An 18,115-nucleotide genomic window follows, 5' to 3' on the forward strand; every position below is an offset into this window, starting at 1 on the left:
TTACCTCTGAAGTAATTAAAATTAGCTACACGTTGTTAGAATTTTGTTCTTTCTCCTGATGATACAAATATGTAAATTAAAAGTAATACTAGCTCTTTTACTCAAAAGACACCTAATGAAATATCTTGAAGCATATTCAGATGGTTCTAGATGAATGAATTGTTATTAAATTATGGCAAATCTCAATACATACAATTCAGTAATTCCTACAGAACCCCACAAGCTGTACGATAGTTAACTCACATAATGAAATACAAGAAGTGTTTTAAACTACAAGTCTATCACGACCTTAACTGGTAAATCCACGCCATAATTAATGGAGCGCCTTGGTTCAGCTACATTTGCTCAGGAATGATTACTGCAGTAAGTGATTTACAAATGAAGAAACTAATTTTTACCGCCCATATCTATTCATTAATCGCAACAGATATTGCTCGGGGCCATGCCTTATTCTCTCTACTGCTCAAATTAGTTCTGGCAAAATTACTAGAAAATGAGAAAAAGAATGTAACAGTACAGTTACTGGCAAATTTCTCGATGGCACAAACCATCTTTATTGCATGGGATATGCTGATTTTAATACAATTCTCTCGAATAATAGACAAGAAGCAATTGGTATGTATTGCCTGTCGGCGGTTGGGAACATTTTGTATAAAGCTTCCACTGTTGTAGCTTCATTACGGCACGTACAGTTACGTTTGAAATGTCAGAAACGTAATATGATGCTACAGAACGGACTACGCTATTTTATGCGATCCGACGCTGGGATCGATAGCCGGTGTTCGCATGCGGGTAGCCATTAAGCGCTGACGTCAGCTCTCTCAAACAGTAATCCCCTACCGCTGTTGGCCAATAGAGAAACAAAAGCCTGCGCCACGCTATTCAGTAAACGCTGAAGAGGCCGCAGCTGGCTGTACCGGCAAATCTTGTTCGGAATTAGTGGCTACCCGTCTCCACAGCTTGCGGGCCGACTGCGCAGCACGAAAACTGTACCCCACCACTGTATTCGGCGGCCACTGCTGCGGCGCAAGTGTTTGTGCGGCCGCGACACAGTCTGACATTCGCTACGTGCCTGGTGATACTCGGCACTTGATCATCTTTTGGATAATGTAGCTCTTCTTTATTTCAGTGACTACTAAGTGCACTGTTTCATTAGATCGTTTTATCCAAACATGTTTCAGTACTTTCATTCTTGCATTATTTATGTTAGTTCTTTACTACCTAACAAACATTCTACAGCTTACATTTTTATCCTGTTGTCGTGCATTCTTTGTTTGTGACGTATCGAAAACCCTAATATCTTTTGAAACTGCCGTTTTTCGCTTTTATCAGAAGCCATATTTTTCTGTGGAATTGTATCTGGAAGAAGTATATTTCTGGTATTTTTTGTCGCCGTCTTAACCGCGGTTTCCTTAATCATTTCATGCGAATTCTGGGGTTTATTTCTTGACAAGGCGAAGACCAGAATGAATTTTCTCTCTGCAACGGAGTGTGTGGAAGTGATTTGAAACTTCTTGGCAGACTGAGGACGCGAACCTGTGATCTTTGCCTTTTGCGGGCAAGTGCTCTACCGACAGAGCTATCCAAACCCAAACACGACTCATGACCCGTCCACGCAACTCTACTTTCGCCACTACCACTTCTTATACCTTCCATACTTCACGTAAGGTTTCTTGAATTCTCAGTCGATAGAGCACATGTTCGCCAGAGGTAAAGTCCTAGGTTCGAGTCCCGGTCTGGAACACAGCTTTCACCTGCCAAGAACAGAGTTCCGCTCTACAAAAAATTTCTATCCGTTGGGTTTGGTACACTACATGAAGGACGTAGTAAATGGCAGGACTGCCGATAATATTGGTAGAACTGATAGGTAAAGAAATGAATGTGTAAGAGAGAAAATGGGAGCCGACGACTTATCTTTGTTTTTTGTTTGTTTAGTTGTTTGTTTTGCACATAATTAGAACGTCTCATCGTTCAGTGTTAATTCATTGCGTATTTTATTTCCGTTCAGAATATAAATTGCATTTTAGATGTAATAAAAATTAGTTGATTGGGTAACCAAAGCAGCTATTTCTGAAGCAGGTACAGTTAACTTGCTCAAACATAAAACATATAATTATTGTTGTCATTTTGCACTCAGTAGAACGTTCTTCATCATGACCAAAAGCAAGAATTTCCTGTGGTTGTTGGTAAATGCGAATGTTGTTTATCAGTAACAGAAACATGGTTTATGTAAGTTTGACGAAGTGTTGAAGCGATGTTTAATGTATTTTGGTTATGAGTTTTTTATTTTACTTTTTTTGTTGAGGATATTGTTTTTTTTTCTAGCGCTATATGATGAAACTGTTTCTGTTCTTTGTCTTGACTACAACATTCCCCTGTTTCACGTTACAAATCAACAGTTTTCGAATAAAACCGTAGTTATATTTTGACAGATTCAGTTTTGCTATAAATACTGTAAGTACAGTCAAGAGAATAACTATGTAGAACAAAAATATTTCGTAGGTTACCTGGCCCTTTATATATCCTCACTCAGTTTCTAGACGATTCGCCGCTTCCGCTTATTAGACGAATGTAGCATGACGCTCATAGCATGTGTAAAGAATGCGATCGCTCTGAGGTAACACCCGATAGCTACGCAACACATCCGACATACATGTAACGCATACACGGCCGTAGCTGACGAAAGCTGCTACAATAACTATCGTTGTCTACAAATGGTTCAAATGGCTCTGAGCACTATGGGACTTAACATCTGTGGTCATCAGTCCCCTAGAACTTAGAACTACTTAAACCTAACTAACCTAAGGACATCACACACATCCATGCCCGAGGCAGGATTCGAACCTGCGACCGTAGCGGTTGCGCGGTTCCAGACTAAAGCGCCTAGAACCGCTCGGCCACACCGGCCGGCCGTTGTCTACACTTGCTTACAATAGTCTGCGGTATTCTATTGTAGCCGTACAACTCTAACCAACAAGCTTGAAGAATAAGAGCTATTTGTAGCCTACTTGTTGTTCAAGCTCTCTTATTCTGGTCTTGTTAAACCATACCCTTCCTTCATTCTGACTACCATGGTTTCCTAAACTTAAGCAAAACATTAATTTGAATCATGATAGGTATGTATTGATTCTACGTGCCTGCTACCACAAGCAAACATTCAGTTACATGGAAAATACCCCACCTTCAACGTTTGATACTGAATAAAAATTATATTAAAATTTACGAAGGTTGTTGGATCACCCACCAAGTTGATTCGTTAACATCTAAACATGAACTGCATACAAATGTGGAGTTGTACAGATAAAGTACGTTGATGAATCATATAACGGACATGTCCGTATTGTAAAATAATTTTTATTCTGTTTTATTTAGCCTTTAGAGCTAGCATACTTCCCTTGTTAGTGGTGGATTTTTTTTATTATTATCTTCCTGTTGAAAGCGTGGTCAGTTTGAGCAACTTGTCATTGTTCTGGCCGTATTAATTATGTGTTTACTGTGCGTTATTATTCGCACACATTTCTGGAAGAAACACAAAAGTTAGTTTCGTTAAATGTATAGATGAGATTTTCGCCTCAGACTGTAAAATGAATCGAATAACTTAAGTTCTGTAAATGTTGGAGTGTTTTCAGCAGCACGATGTTAATAAATGATAAAGTCTCTCTTTTGATGGTTGACATTAGCCCATGGAAGAGAAACTACAAGGCAGACACACGAATAGTTTACTTCCGTACACTGCCGTCCACAAACCACGTCAAAGAGCTCCCTTTATTTTCCCCAAAGTGATTCTCAACAGGGATAAAAACGTCGCAGCGGGTACACGCGAAAACATTTACCGTTGAAAGTGATTTTAAGCTGAATAAAAAACAATGTGGTTCTCACTGAGTGTACCCAACGTTTGTGGTCTCGAAGCCTGTTGTAAATGCGGGCTTTTAGCGTGGTCTTTTGAGCGTGGCGTAATTTAATGTGGGATGTACCAGCATCTGCTGTGTGGAGTCGGCTGGCAAGTGCAGAACATTTGGCTCGCGCGAGAGCTGAGTGTGTGAACCTGTGAGAGCGTTTAGGGACTTGTGTAATCAGCTCCGGAGGAAATTCAGTCTGACGAGAGCGCTAAATTCACCTGCAACGATGTAAGTTATAAACACCGCGTAAATCTAGTCGCGGGGAAAGAAGGTGGCTGGCTCATATTGCTTCCCAAGGACGTTTAGATCACGTACGAAAGAGATCGGTTTGAACATCTTCGTTCTCTCAGCTCTTGAGTAGTGTTCATCACTAAATTTCTGACACTGTTTTAAATTAAAAAAACTTTATTAATATTATTCATGTTCATTCTTGATGCTACGCATTTATATCAAAATGCTCGCCCTGGTGACGAATATATTTGTCCCAACGAGAGACCAGTTTGTTGACATCGTCGTTGTAGAATGTTTGACAGAGCCACGACTCGCCTCTGTTCGCACCGCTGCATCACTATCAAAGTGAAGTCCTCGAAGGTGTTCTTTAAGTACTGGACACAGACGAAAACCAGATGGGGCCAGCTGGGGACTGTATGGAAGATGATCGAACGCAGTGAACCCAAGGCGTCCGATTGTTGCAGATCTCGCAGCGACCCTGTGTGTCTGGTATTGTTACGCTAAAGGAGAGGGTTCTTTTATATGTAGACTAACTCTTCTTCTATTCGGCGGTTAGAAACTGTATTACAGCGCGCTGTTTCTCACGCACCAATGTAGTTACGTTGCACACCGAAATGTTACACTCTAGAGTTACTCAGAGTCCTCCAGCGGAAGAGCGTTGCAACTTTCGTCAGCGAAGCGCGACAATGGACCGAGTAATGCGCACGTCATGTGATACCTCAACCAATACCGAGAACAGAATGAAAAATTCGGAGGCATTATTTTTCAGCATGTCCTCGTATATTTTCGCCATGATATAGGCGGTAGAATGAAGTAAGTCACCATCAATTGTAATTATATGAGTAGGGTATCTATTCGAAATGAGACTCATACTTTTCTTGACCTTCACAGTAATTATATTTAAGTGGGGGGCGGGGAGGCGGGGAGGCGGGGCGTGGCGCTAGAACAAAAAATTTATTAACTTACCCCACTTCTCAAGTATACCCTTTTCTTTCATCAATCCTCTGACTAAATGTTACGGCCTCCCACGAATTCCTCTCTCGTGACAACCTCTTCATCTCAGAGTAGCACTTGCATTCTAAGTCTTCAGTTATCTGCTGCATGTGTTCCTGTCTCGGTCTTCCTCTACGGTTTTTACCCTCTGCAGCTCCCTCTAGTATCATAGAAGTTAGTCTCTCAGGTTTTAGCAGATGTCTTCCCTTTTGCTGTCCGTATTTCCCGTATAACCTCCCCCCAGCACCGGTTCGAGAATATTTTTCCATACACGTGACGTATCATTTGGTGCCCCTACTCCCACTTCTCCCTTCCCCCTCCCCCAGTCACCCCTCCCCCTTTTCTATTGTTCACGTTCACCCGGGCCAGTTGTTCGTATTAATTGTTGTACACACTGTACACAAATCGCTTCAGGCAAATGCCGGGATGGTTCCTTTGAAACGGCACGGCCGATTTCCTTCCCCATCCTTCCCTCATCCGACGGGACCGACGTCTTCGACATTTGGTCCTCTCCGGCAAATCAACTAGGCAACCTTAGTAAACTCTTGGGCTTAAGACAGCTTTCAGTACCTACAGCGATCTGAGCTTCAGTACTTTTACACTCCTGGAAATGGAAAAAAGAACACATTGACACCGGTGTCTCAGACGCACCATACTTGCTCCGGACACTGCGAGAGGGCTGTACAAGCAATGATCACACGCACGGCACAGCGGACACACCAGGAACCGCGGTGTTGGCCGTCGAATGGCGCTAGCTGCGCAGCATTTGTGCACCGCCGCCGTCGGTGTCAGCCAGTTTGCCGTGGCAAACACTGGTAGCATGCCGCGACAGCGTGGACGTGAACCGTATGTGCAGTTGACGGACTTTGAGCGAGGGCGTATAGTGGGCATGCGGGAGGCCGGGTGGACGTACCGCCGAATTGCTCAACACGTGGGGCGTGAGGTCTCCACAGTACATCGATGTTGTCGCCAGTGGTCGGCGGAAGGTGCACGTGCCCGTCGACCTGGGACCGGACCGCAGCGACGCACGGATGCACGCCAAGACCGTAGGATCCTACGCAGTGCCGTAGGGGACCGCACCGCCATTTCCCAGCAAATTAGGGACACTGTTGCTCCTGGGGTATCGGCGAGGACCATTCGCAACCGTCTCCATGAAGCTGGGCTACGGTCCCGCACACCGTTAGGCCGTCTTCCGCTCACGCCCCAACATCGTGCAGCCCGCCTCCAGTGGTGTCGCGACAGGCGTGAATGGAGGGACGAATGGAGACGTGTCGTCTTCAGCGATGAGAGTCGCTTCTGCCTTGGTGCCAATGATGGTCGTATGCGTGTTTGGCGCCGTGCAGGTGAGCGCCACAATCAGGACTGCATACGACCGAGGCACACAGGGCCAACACCCGGCATCATGGTGTGGGGAGCGATCTCCTACACTGGCCGTACACCACTGGTGATCGTCGAGGGGACACTGAATAGTGCACGGTACATCCAAACCGTCATCGAACCCATCGTTCTACCATTCCTAGACCGGCAAGGGAACTTGCTGTTCCAACAGGACAATGCACGTCCGCATGTATCCCGTGCCACCCAACGTGCTCTAGAAGGTGTAAGTCAACTACCCTGGCCAGCAAGATCTCCGGATCTGTCCCCCATTGAGCATGTTTGGGACTGGATGAAGCGTCGTCTCACGCGGTCTGCACGTCCAGCACGAACGCTGGTCCAACTGAGGCGCCAGGTGTAAATGGCATGGCAAACCGTTCCACAGGACTACATCCAGCATCTCTACGATCGTCTCCATGGGAGAATAGCAGCCTGCATTGCTGCGAAAGGTGGATATACACTGTACTAGTGCCGACATTGTGCATGCTCTGTTGCCTGTGTCTATGTGCCTGTGGTTCTGTCAGTGTGATCATGTGATGTATCTGACCCCAGGAATGTGTCAATAAAGTTTCCCCTTCCTGGGACAATGAATTCACGGTGTTCTTATTTCAATTTCCAGGAGTGTACTATCGCTTGGAGCTCTGGTTCTTTACCAACACAGTTACGACAGTTTACATCTGCGTTGTCAATTGTTGCCAGGTCTGCCCTCGTCCAGAGTTTTTCCTGCACCCTTTGAGGCTGCGTTCGTACTTTCCCAAGACCCCCTAACCTAATAGTAGACATGACAGCAGGCACGGAACGAATTCAGAGACGCGCCGCGAAGATCGTAACAGGCCGGTACAGCCCATACGAAAGTGTGACAGAAGTGCTCGTGGAACTCAGTGGGAATCCTCGGGAGAAAGACGACGCACTCGTAGTTCCCGCGAAACCCTGTTGGGTAAATTGAGAGAGGAAGAGCGCGCGAACATTATGCTGCCACCACGTATACCTCGCGTAGGCGTCATGAGAGAAACTTAATCGAGATTGTGGCGCTTACAGAAGCATATAGGCAGTCATTTTTCCCTCGTTCAGTGCACGCATGTAATGTAAAAGAAAACATCTGGTGGTCTCCTCGGGTTTACTGCCGGCTCCTAAAATCGGTGTGGTGCGATGTTTGGGTGATCCATCTTTCCGCCGTCTCCAGAAGAGACACCGCTGATGCTCAGCCCCATTGAAATGCCAAAAGACTGGAAAGCGTAGTCTTATACACTGAGGCTCCAAAGAAACTGGTATGAGCATGCGTATTCAAATACAGAAATGTGTAAACAGGCAGAATACGGCGCTGCGGTCGGCAACGCCTATATAAGACAAGAAATGTCTGGCGCAGTTGTTAGATCGATTACTGTGCTACAGTGCCAGGTTATCAAGACTTAAGTGAGTTTGAACGTAGTGTTATAGTCGGCACACGAGCGATGGGACACATCACCTCCGAGGTAGCGATGAAGTGGGGACTTTCCCGTACGACCGTTTCACGACTGTACCGTGAATATCAAGAATCCGGTAAAACATCAAATCACCGATATCACTGCGGCCGGAGAAAGATCCTGCAAGCCGGCCGCTGGTGGCCGAGCGGTTCTGGCGCTACAGTCTGGAACCGCGCGACCGCTACGGTCGCAGGTTCGAATCCTGCCTCGGGCATGGATGTGTGTATTGTCCTTAGGTTAGTTAGGCTTAAGTAGTTCTAAGTTCTAGGGGACTTATGACCTCAGCAGTTGAGTCCCATAGTGCTCAGAGCCAAAGATCCTGCAAGATCGGGACCAACGACGACTGAAGAAAACCGTTCAATGTGACAGGAGTGTAACCGTTCCGCAAACTGCTGCAGATTTCAATGCTGGGTCATGAACGAGGGTCAGCGTGCGAAACATTCAACAAAACATAATCGATATGGCCTTTCAGACACTTGATGACTGCACGACACAAAGCTTTCCATCTCGCCTCGGCCCATCAGCACTGGACTGTTGAGGACTGCAAACATGTTACCTGGTCAGACGAGTCTCGTTTCAAATTGTATCGGGCGGATGGACGTGTACGAGTATGTAGACGACCTCATGATTCCACGGACCCTGCATGTCAGCAGGGGACTGTTCAAGCTGTTTGAGGTTCTGTAATGACGTGGGGCGTGTGCAGTTGGAGCGATATGAGACGCTTGATACGTCTAGATACGACTCTGACAGGTCACACGTACGTTGGCATCCTGTCTGATCACCTGTTTCCATTCATATCCATTTTGCATTCCGACGGACTTGGGCAATTCCAGAAGGACAATGCAACACCCCACACTTCCAGAATTGCTACAGAGTGTCTCCAGAAACACCATTCTGAGTTTAAATTTCTCCGCGGCCACCAAACTCCTCAGACACGAACATTATTGAGCATATTTGGGATGCCTTGTAACGTACTCCACTCCATCGCACTCTTACGGATTTATGGACAGCCCTGCAGGATTCATGGCGTCAGTTCGCTCCAGCACTACTTCAGACATTAGTCGAGCCCATGCCACGTCGTGTTGCGGCACTTCTGCCTGTCGCGGGGGCCCTACATGATACTAGGCGAGTGTACCAGTTCCTCTGGCTGTTCTACATCGTACATGGCGCATGCGCCATCCCAACACTTGGCCTGTGGCGCCGTCCGTAGTACACACCGGCGCCAATGTTGTGTGGCAGTCAAAGAGTATCCCAGCCACAGGAGCTGGCGCACTTGGCATCAGTGTTTAAAGGGAACGGATACGCGGAGAAGCAGATTCTTCTGCCTGTGGAGTTAGTACCATTACCGGAGCTGCTTGGAGAGGAGTGTAGGTCTGTGGCTTTTGTTCCTTATACTGGAAGGATATTCTTTAAGACTGGAAGATTTTTAAGGAGTTTCGACGTTTGAAGAATATCACCACAATTGCGACATAAAGTCTCGTTTGAAGTGCCATTATAAAGTGTTTTAAGTGTTATATAGTGCCTAAGATGGCATACTCTCGTATTTAAAATACACTGTTAGACACATTGTCTAAGGGCATGTATCTAATAGTGCATTTTAAATACGAGAGTATGCCATCTTAGGCATTATATAACACTTAAAACACTTAATAATGGCACTTTGATGCCGAAATCATGATCGCGTAAGTGTAAATGTAACACTACAAATAAACAACAGTCAAATGGCGCTAATGACTTTAAAGAAATAAATTATGACTTTGGCGCCGTATTATGACAAAAATTATTAAATATACATTGACTTGCGAAATGTTTATGCAGATGTAGCTGCATAATGCGCGAGATAAATAAAAATCTTTACCGTAGATGAAGTACGGTAGTATGGGCCGGCATCAAGTTATTTATAACATTTTTCTCTTACGGAGCGTGGGATAAACATGTGCTAGTGTGGAGCGGCCGCTGAGGAATCCCCGTTAGAGACAGAGTGAGCACGTATCTTGCATCTATGCCCTCAGCTAGGTTCAGGGGCGGCGCAGACTGCGAGGTGATGATTGGCTTTCGTCGCAAGTCCTGAAAGGAGTCTTTATCTTTCTTGTCCTCCTCCCCCACCTCGGCTGTCGGAATGAAGCGACAAATCCAACTGGAGAGAGCGGAGACGGCCCACTCGCGAGAGGAATGGCCGGCACGTGGGGGCGATCTAATGCGAGGCGCGTGCATTCCGCGCACGTCCAAACCTTCCGAGAGTCGAATTTCCGCGAGGTTTGCGCGCTGAGCTGGGCTGCGCGGCCCGAGTTACGGCCCAAGTTTCGGGAAGCAATTTTCCCCCGCCGAGACGGCGGGCGATTATCCATTCAGTTAGCCGACGTGAATGACTGCTGCAGGTTCAAAGTCAGCCCGGGGGCCGGAGTTTACTGCGACGGCGACTTAACTTCAGCACTAATAACTGGCGCGGGACAAGTTACTACGTGGCCGATAAAGAACGAATTCAGGAAGGAACTAATAAGGGGTGGTGTACGCGCTGCCATTTTATACTAAAGAAAGTGAAGAAAAAAATTAGCGGTATCTGTCGACTGGAACCCCTCATTGTGAGGAAAAAAAAATAATGCCAGGTTTTCGGCAGCAAACTAGCTGCTCACCCGTTACCAGGTCATGTAGCCAGGCAGTATGGCCTCACTTTAATAACAATTGACCATGCTGCTAGAAGGATCACAAAACGCTGTACATTTAATTTTTCCGTGTCCTAACGTTACATTTGTCTGCATTCTAGTGACCCAGCGACAACTCTGAATGACTGATAACAATGTTCAGAGTCGTACATTCGGTATTTCCGTTGTGTGAAGACAGAGTCTGGACAAAAGTCAAACTATAAACTCTGCTTAGTCACTACAGTTATAGGAATCATCTTTTTTGCACCCTTCTCCGCCTAGCGACTATTCTTGTCCTGCAGCTGGATTTTCCTTACGTCCGGCTAGACAATTCAGTTCTCTACTTGCTGGTCGTCGAAATATCAAAATATATACTCACATATACTCGTCCTTGAAATAAGCGTACACGACTTTTGACACTTTTAATCACTTCTCTCTCACCCTCTCTCTCCTCTCTCTCTCTCTCTCTCTCTCTCTCTCTCTATCTCTCTCTCTCTCTTTTTTTAAGTAATTGCTCGACATATGTTCTAAATCATAGCAATGTCAACGAAAGGGAGGTCGGTATCTTGAAGCTCTAACCCAATATAAAGTATTTCGGCCTAAGACTTCTGATTTATGAAGATGCCTATTTTATGGACGAAACTGGCGAGAAACAGTGGGAATAAAAAGAACTGCATACGGTTTTACTGGAACATGTGGATTGTACTCGATGCAGCAGTGAGTACGACACCAAAGACATTTAGCATATTCACTCTTCACCTCTGTCATCAATTAAAGTTGTCGATCTTCATCACCAACGTCAGTCACAGCTCTGATACCTGATGTTCACCTCGAACATCAATGACGGTTCCAGTGTTCAACGTGCACCTCTGGCACCAGTGACATTGCTCACAGTCGATATTCACCTCAACGATAGTTCTATAGTCAATGTCACCTTCGCCACGGTGACTACTTCTATAGTCGATGGTCACCCCTGATATTAATGATAGTTCCAATCTTTGATGTTGTGTTACAACATCACTGTCAGTTGCCACAGCCACAACATCACTGTCAGTTGCCATAGCCGTTGTCCATCTCTGACATCAGTGACATCTTCAGTATTCGGAGTGTACCTCTTATGTCAATAACAGTTTCTGTATTAGGTGTTCACCTCCGATATAAATGACAGTCTCCATAGCCCATGTTCATCTCCCACTTAAATTAGAGTTTCTATAGTCGATATTTATCTCCTACATCAGTGATGGCTCCAGTCTTCACCTCCGACATCAGAGATAGTTCCAATGTTCAATGTGCACCTTCACATTCAATGAGAGTTGCCATAGTCTGTGTTCAGCTCCAACGTGAAAGAACTTCGAGTTTTCGGTGTTCAGTTCTCACATAAGTGACAGTTCCACTATTTGATGTTCACCTCTGACATTAGTGCCAGCACGCATAGTTGATATACACTTGCCACATCATGGAATGTTCCCGTAGTCAGTGCCCTTTGTCGATGTTCATCTCTGACATCAGTGACAGTTCCGGAAGATGACGATTGTCTCTGACATCAGTAATAGTTACACTAGATCTTCACCACCAACATCTGAGGCAGTTCCAACATCAATGACAGTTGCCGTGTTCAGTGTGCACTTCTGAGGTCATGTAGAGTGACGAGACGCTGGCCGCGGTGTTGCAGGCGCTGGTGTACCGGGACGGCGGGAACCTGGTGTCGGGCTCGCTGGACGCGCTGGTGCAGCACGTGGTGCCCACGGCCGACTACTACCCGGACCGCGCCTACCTGTTCGCCTTCCTGCTCAGCTCGCGGCTCTTCATCAAGCCGCACGAGCTCCTCGGCGAGGTGTGCGCCATCTGCGAGCAGCAGCAGAAGCTCGGCGAGAAGCACCCGGCGCACAAGGTGAGGCCGGCCTGCAGCGGCGTCTCACTGATCCGCACTGCGCCTCACAGAGCGTACTCCAAAACGTAAACAAACTCGCCCTCTCCTCACGTCGTGCTCTGAAGCTATACTCGTACGGGCACACTGTGACTTTTAGGCCTGTCTGACAAACGCTGTAAGTGCCCCTATATCTATCTCCATGTTAATGAAAGTACAGGGTGATCAAAAAGTCAGTATAAATTTCAAAACTGAATAAATCACGGAATAATGTAGATAGAGAGGTAAAATTTGACACACATGCTTGGAATTACAGATGGCGCGTAAAAAATCTCTTGCGCGCCTTGTGGTGATGATAGTGTGCTCAGCCGCCACTTTCGTCATGCTTGGCCTCCCAGACCTCAGTCCGTGCGATTATTGGCTTTGGGGTTACCTGAAGTCGCAAGTGTATCGTGATCGACCGACATCTCTAGGGATGCTGAAAGACAACATCCGACGCCAATGCCTCACCATAACTCCGGACATGCTTTACAGTGCTGTTCACAACATTATTCCTCGACTATAGCTATTGTTGAGGAATGATGGTGGACATATTGAGCATTTCGTGTAAAGAACATCATCTTTCCTGTGTCTTACTTTGTTATGCTAATTATTGCTATTCTGATCAGATGAAGCGCCATCTGTCGGACATTTTTTTAACTTTTGTATTTTTTTGGTTCTAATAAAACCCCATGTCATTCCAAGCATGTGTGTCAATCTGTACCTCTCTATGTACATTATTCCGTGATTTATTCAGTTTTCAAATTTATACTGACTTTTTGATCACCCGGTACATATGCTGTACTCGGTAGCGTTATCCACACTTGAACGCCGGAAGCTTCTTTGTGAAATAACATTTTTACTGGACGAAATGTTGCTAATGTAGACCCACTATCAGGTCTGCGTCTAATGATTAACTGATGATAAGGTCACTGAACAAAAAATTTAGTCTCCCCTAGAGAACTCATTACAGTCATCATTTAATACCGTGTTATGCCATCCCTGGACTTCCTTGGTTTGGTCAGGTAGGGAGTCCAGGTTGTGACTCTCTCTGAGGATTTAATCGCGCAATTCTACCAAACTGCGGTTGTACTGACTTCGGTGTCTTACTCGCTATTCCAACATGTCGCACAGATTTCCAAAGGGGTTCACGTCAAGTGATTTTGCAAGCTAATCTACATGTTCATTCAGGAAACCAGCTGTAAAGGATGAGCCAGACAGTATGAAATTTTTCTTTATTGTATGTGCTTCCAAACGGTAACTTCATTTTTCCATTGCGGCCAAGCCACGGCCGGCAGTGTTTCCTGCCTGTAAATTCTTTCGTCCCACGGTTTAGCAAAAGGAAGCCAGCACCGATGAAGGGCACCTTGTTCACGCGCCTCTCTCATGTGCTTACGAGGTAACGCCGCTCCAGGCGTCGCTTAGCAGGCAACGCTCTGGAAAGTGTCCGCAGCTCGTGGGTTCGATTCCCGGCGGGGTCAGGGATTTTCTCTGCCTCGTGATGACTGGGTGTTGTGTGATGTCCTTAGGTTAGTTAGGTTTAAGTAGTTCTAAGTTCTAGGGGACTGATGACCATCGATGTTAAGTCGCATAGTGGTCAGAGCCATTTGAGCTCTGGAAAGTTCCATGCCGCGCGCACGGTTTGCTCGGTCCTGACCAATCAGGGCGGAGGAAGCCCCGTGGTGCGTCGAACATACCCGGCTGCCCGTCGCCGGGCCCGCTCTCTTGTATTCTTGCTCACCCGCGAGTCGGATGCGCGCCCTGTAGCGTTGAACATCTCCCGCTTCTGCCGGTGCTGCGGCACTGTGGACTTAGTTTTGGCAGACAACCACTTCCGGTAGCTTCGCGAACAATGTTTCGCCAAAGTCTAAGCTCTGTCTCACCCTCACCTCCCTAGGCCTATGTAGCCCCTTTCAACATGCTTTAGCCAATAAATGGCCTTTCTCTAAAAATAATCCTAATCATTCCATAACGGCCACCGCCTGCCCATACGCCCGTCCTGTACACAGCCACATATCCTTCTACCTCACTGAACTTCTCTGTTGACGCCTTTATGTACCTGTCTGAGTAATGGTCTCTTGCGAGGTGACCGACTCCAAATGTCCACTGCATGCAATTCCTATCGCAGTGTTTTCTCGCTGGCAGGTTAGGACGCTACTTCACTCATTGTCTGCAGAAATTCCTTTTTAATTTGAAGGCGATTTTAATTTCCAAGCCGCGAAACAGTCACCGGTTCCTGCTCCCTCCGTTGTTCATCTCTGCTCACATGAACCCCTGGCTACGAAGACAACATTTTGGCACAAACAACGAATGGCAGACCAGTTTAGGGAATTGACGGGAGCACAGGCGGCTGTTTTCTGTGACGAGAGTACTGGGAAGTTTGTACAACGCCACGACAGATATGTGTGTCGGAGCGGCGGCTATTTAGAGCGGTAGCTGGAAGCTGTGGCTAACTGTTGCGAATAAAAAATTTTTGATTTTCACTGTGGTTTTCATTTCGATACCGATCGGACCTTATTTTCCGAACAGCCCTCGTTCTTGGTAATGGTTCAAATGGCTCCGAGCACTATGGGACTTAACATCTGAGATCATCAGTCCCCTAGAACGTAGAACTACTTAAACCTAACTAACCTAAGGACATCACACACATCCATGCCCGAGGCAGGATTCGAATCAGCGACCGTAGCGGTCGCGCGGTTCCAGACTGAAGCGCCTAGAACCGCTCGGTCACACAGGCCAGCGTTCTTGGTAATAGTAGAAGTTGCGGTCGCAAGCTAGATTTGTTATACGGATAGGAAATCCGTGAAAATGTTAAATTACAAGAATGCCGACGTGAGACACTCGGGTTCCCAGACGTGCTGCACTCGTGCTCTCGTTCGCGGCAGCTTGTGGTGTGGCGAATGAGCAGCCGCACGCCGGCTGGTCGCCGGCGCGCCAGCCCCGAGCTACACGGCCGCCAGCGAGGTACACGTGTAGTGCGGTCAGCGCAACGCCCCTGCGCGCAGGTTAATGCTGCCGCCGCCCGCCACCTCGGTCGCCATTTGTCGCACGAACTGCCCCGCGAACCGCAGACTGGTCGATGATAAACTCGCCCGCTCCGTTACGGGAGCACTTCGTCAGAAAATGTGCCCGAGGTCTCTTACGTTTTTCTTTTGACACTGGCTGCCAGAGGACGAAGTAAATTGACCTTCTTCTTTTTTCCACTACAGGGTGGGGCAACGGCCTTGGCGCAGTGGATACAGCGGTTCCCGTGAGATCACCGAAGTTAAGCGCTGTCGGGCCTGGTCGGTTCTTGGATGGGTGACCATCTAGGCCGCCATGCGCTGTTGCCATTTTTCGGGGTGCACTCAGACTCGTGATGCCCATTGAGGAGCTATTCGACCGAATAGTACCGGCTTCGGTCAAGAATACCATCGTAATGACCGGGAGTGCGGTGTGCTGACCCCACGCCCCTCCTATCCGCATCTTCCACTGAGGATGACACGGCGGTCGGATGGTCCCGGTAGGCCACGAGTGGCCTGAAGACGGAGTGCTTTACATACAGGGTGACAATTATTGAACTATACGAAACAAACTTAAATTAGTTACAAATAACGGCGTGCACACACTTTACTCAACATGTAAACATCACTACAGATACTCGGATTGAGGTTATGACATGTTCGGTGATGATGTGGCGCAGACGAATAGCGAAATTCTGCATGACCAGCTGAAGTGTCGGAAATCGATTCTGTCGATGAACTCCTGAATGCCTGTTTTCACCTTAGAAATGGTTTTGGGGTTATTGCTGTACTCCTCGTCTTTAATATAGCCCCACAAAAAGGAGCACATGTACTCAGATCCGGAGAATATGGCTGCCAATCGAGGCCCATGCCAGTGGCCTCTGGGTACCCCAGAGCCAGAATTCGGTCCCCAAAGTGCTCCTCCAGGACATCAAACACTCCCCTGCTTCGTTGGGGTCGTGCTACGTCTTGCACGAACCACATCTGGTCGACATCAGAGTCACTTTGGGTAATGGGAATGAAATCATCTTCCCAAATCTTGACGTACCGTTCGGTAGTCACCGTGCCATCAAGGAATGTCGCACCGATTATTCCGTGACTGGACACTGCACGCCACCAGTCACCGGAGAGAGTGAAGTGATTTCTCGATCGCGAAATGCGGATTTCCAGTTCCCCAAATGCGCCAATTTTGCTTATTGACGAACCCATCCGCATGAAAGTGGACTTCCCCTGCAGCCAGTTGTGCAGTTTTAAAGTCCTAACACAAGCCGATCTGAAATTATGAAGATTTTTTTCCATATGGTTCAATAATTGTCACCCTGTAATTTCTGTTGTAGAGCTCTTTCGAAATGTCTGTTTAGAATATGTATAGATACAACACGGGTAAAATACAGAACAACTTCAGGATATAAAGTCGAAAGAAGTTATAATTTCTCCACACAATGGTACTTTGCCGTTCTCCTGCCGAGAGTGTTCGCAAAATGTACATGTATAGTTTTAAAAATTACGATCATGAAGTACGTTGAGAAAGGTAAATCCGTCATCAACCCAAAGCTCGGTTTGAGCATTACAGTGGTTTACTTGGTCTCTTTCTGTCGAAAGAGGCATGAGTTTCCCTTCCTTCAGCATCTGAACTGAATTACTCACCTACAGTTTAAAGTGGGTTCCAAATTCGACATTCTCCACATTAACAAATCTATCCAAAAGTGAAAGTAGTCACAAATGACAGAGGCAAATCTTACGATTGGTGGGGATGTAAAATATGTCTGTATTCTAAAGTTTGTTGGCGTAGATGTTATTAAACGAAATGTTGTGCATTATAAGTTATAAGTAAAAAGCTGTTGCGTTTTGAAACATAAATTTTGACGTTTGTCTTAGTATACACTGCTCTGCAAAACTTAAGGACGAGATAAATGAATTAATTTAACATAGTAACAATCGATGGAAATGAATTAGGGCGCAGCACAATATTATCAGTGGTCTCCCAGACGTGTACGGAAAGCTAAAAGCTGGACGACTCATTTTGCAAGGTCAGTATGCAGTACGACTACAGCTCCAAAGGGGGCTGGCAACGCAACGCGAGGCGAGTTGAAGGAACGCAAAAAAAGTGTGTGTGTGTGTGTGTGTGTGTGTGTGTGTGTGTGTGTGTGTGTGTGTGTGCCTGTGTGTGTCAAACAGCGACCATTTACGATACCCAGCGGTGTTGTTCTTCATTACAACATAGCCTGGAGACATGAAGATGCCTTTACACGGGGAAGCATGAGCGGGAATGTAGAAGAAGGGCGAAGTGTGACAATTGTAGTCCAGGAGTTTGGTATTGCTCTCAGCATAGTTTAGCGTACATAGAGAGCTTTCCAAACCGTAAGAGCTGCTGCCCGAAGTAGAGGAGGTGGTCAGCCTGGGCAGGATAAAGCAGCACGACCGCTACATGGTGCAATAGACACGAGGGGATCCACTTGGAACAGCAGGTGCAATTGCTAGTACATTTAACTCGACTGCAAGGAACGCAGTTTCACGCTCCAACTGCTTAGGTGTGTTCCCTTTGCTCGACGACGAGGACGTTGTGTTCCGCTGACACCCGCACATCGTTGGCGGTGTTTGCCAC

At 46.7% G+C, this 18,115-nt stretch overlaps 1 protein-coding gene across 1 annotated transcript in view; it reads left to right on the forward strand.

Moving 5' to 3' along the window:
• The first annotated feature begins 10,132 nt into the window (after positions 1–10,132).
• The window catches only part of LOC126240234 (ras-GEF domain-containing family member 1B-like), a 298,263-nt gene continuing 290,280 nt past the window's right edge, over positions 10,133–18,115 (forward strand). The window contains exons 1-2 of the mRNA XM_049947910.1: positions 10,133–10,468; positions 12,275–12,493. Of these exons, the coding sequence (XP_049803867.1) occupies positions 10,133–10,468; positions 12,275–12,493 (555 nt within the window). The remainder of the gene's footprint in view (positions 10,469–12,274; positions 12,494–18,115) is intronic.

The sequence above is a fragment of the Schistocerca nitens genome, chromosome 1 (genome assembly GCF_023898315.1).
Source record: "Schistocerca nitens isolate TAMUIC-IGC-003100 chromosome 1, iqSchNite1.1, whole genome shotgun sequence".
Taxonomy (NCBI): domain Eukaryota; kingdom Metazoa; phylum Arthropoda; class Insecta; order Orthoptera; family Acrididae; genus Schistocerca; species Schistocerca nitens.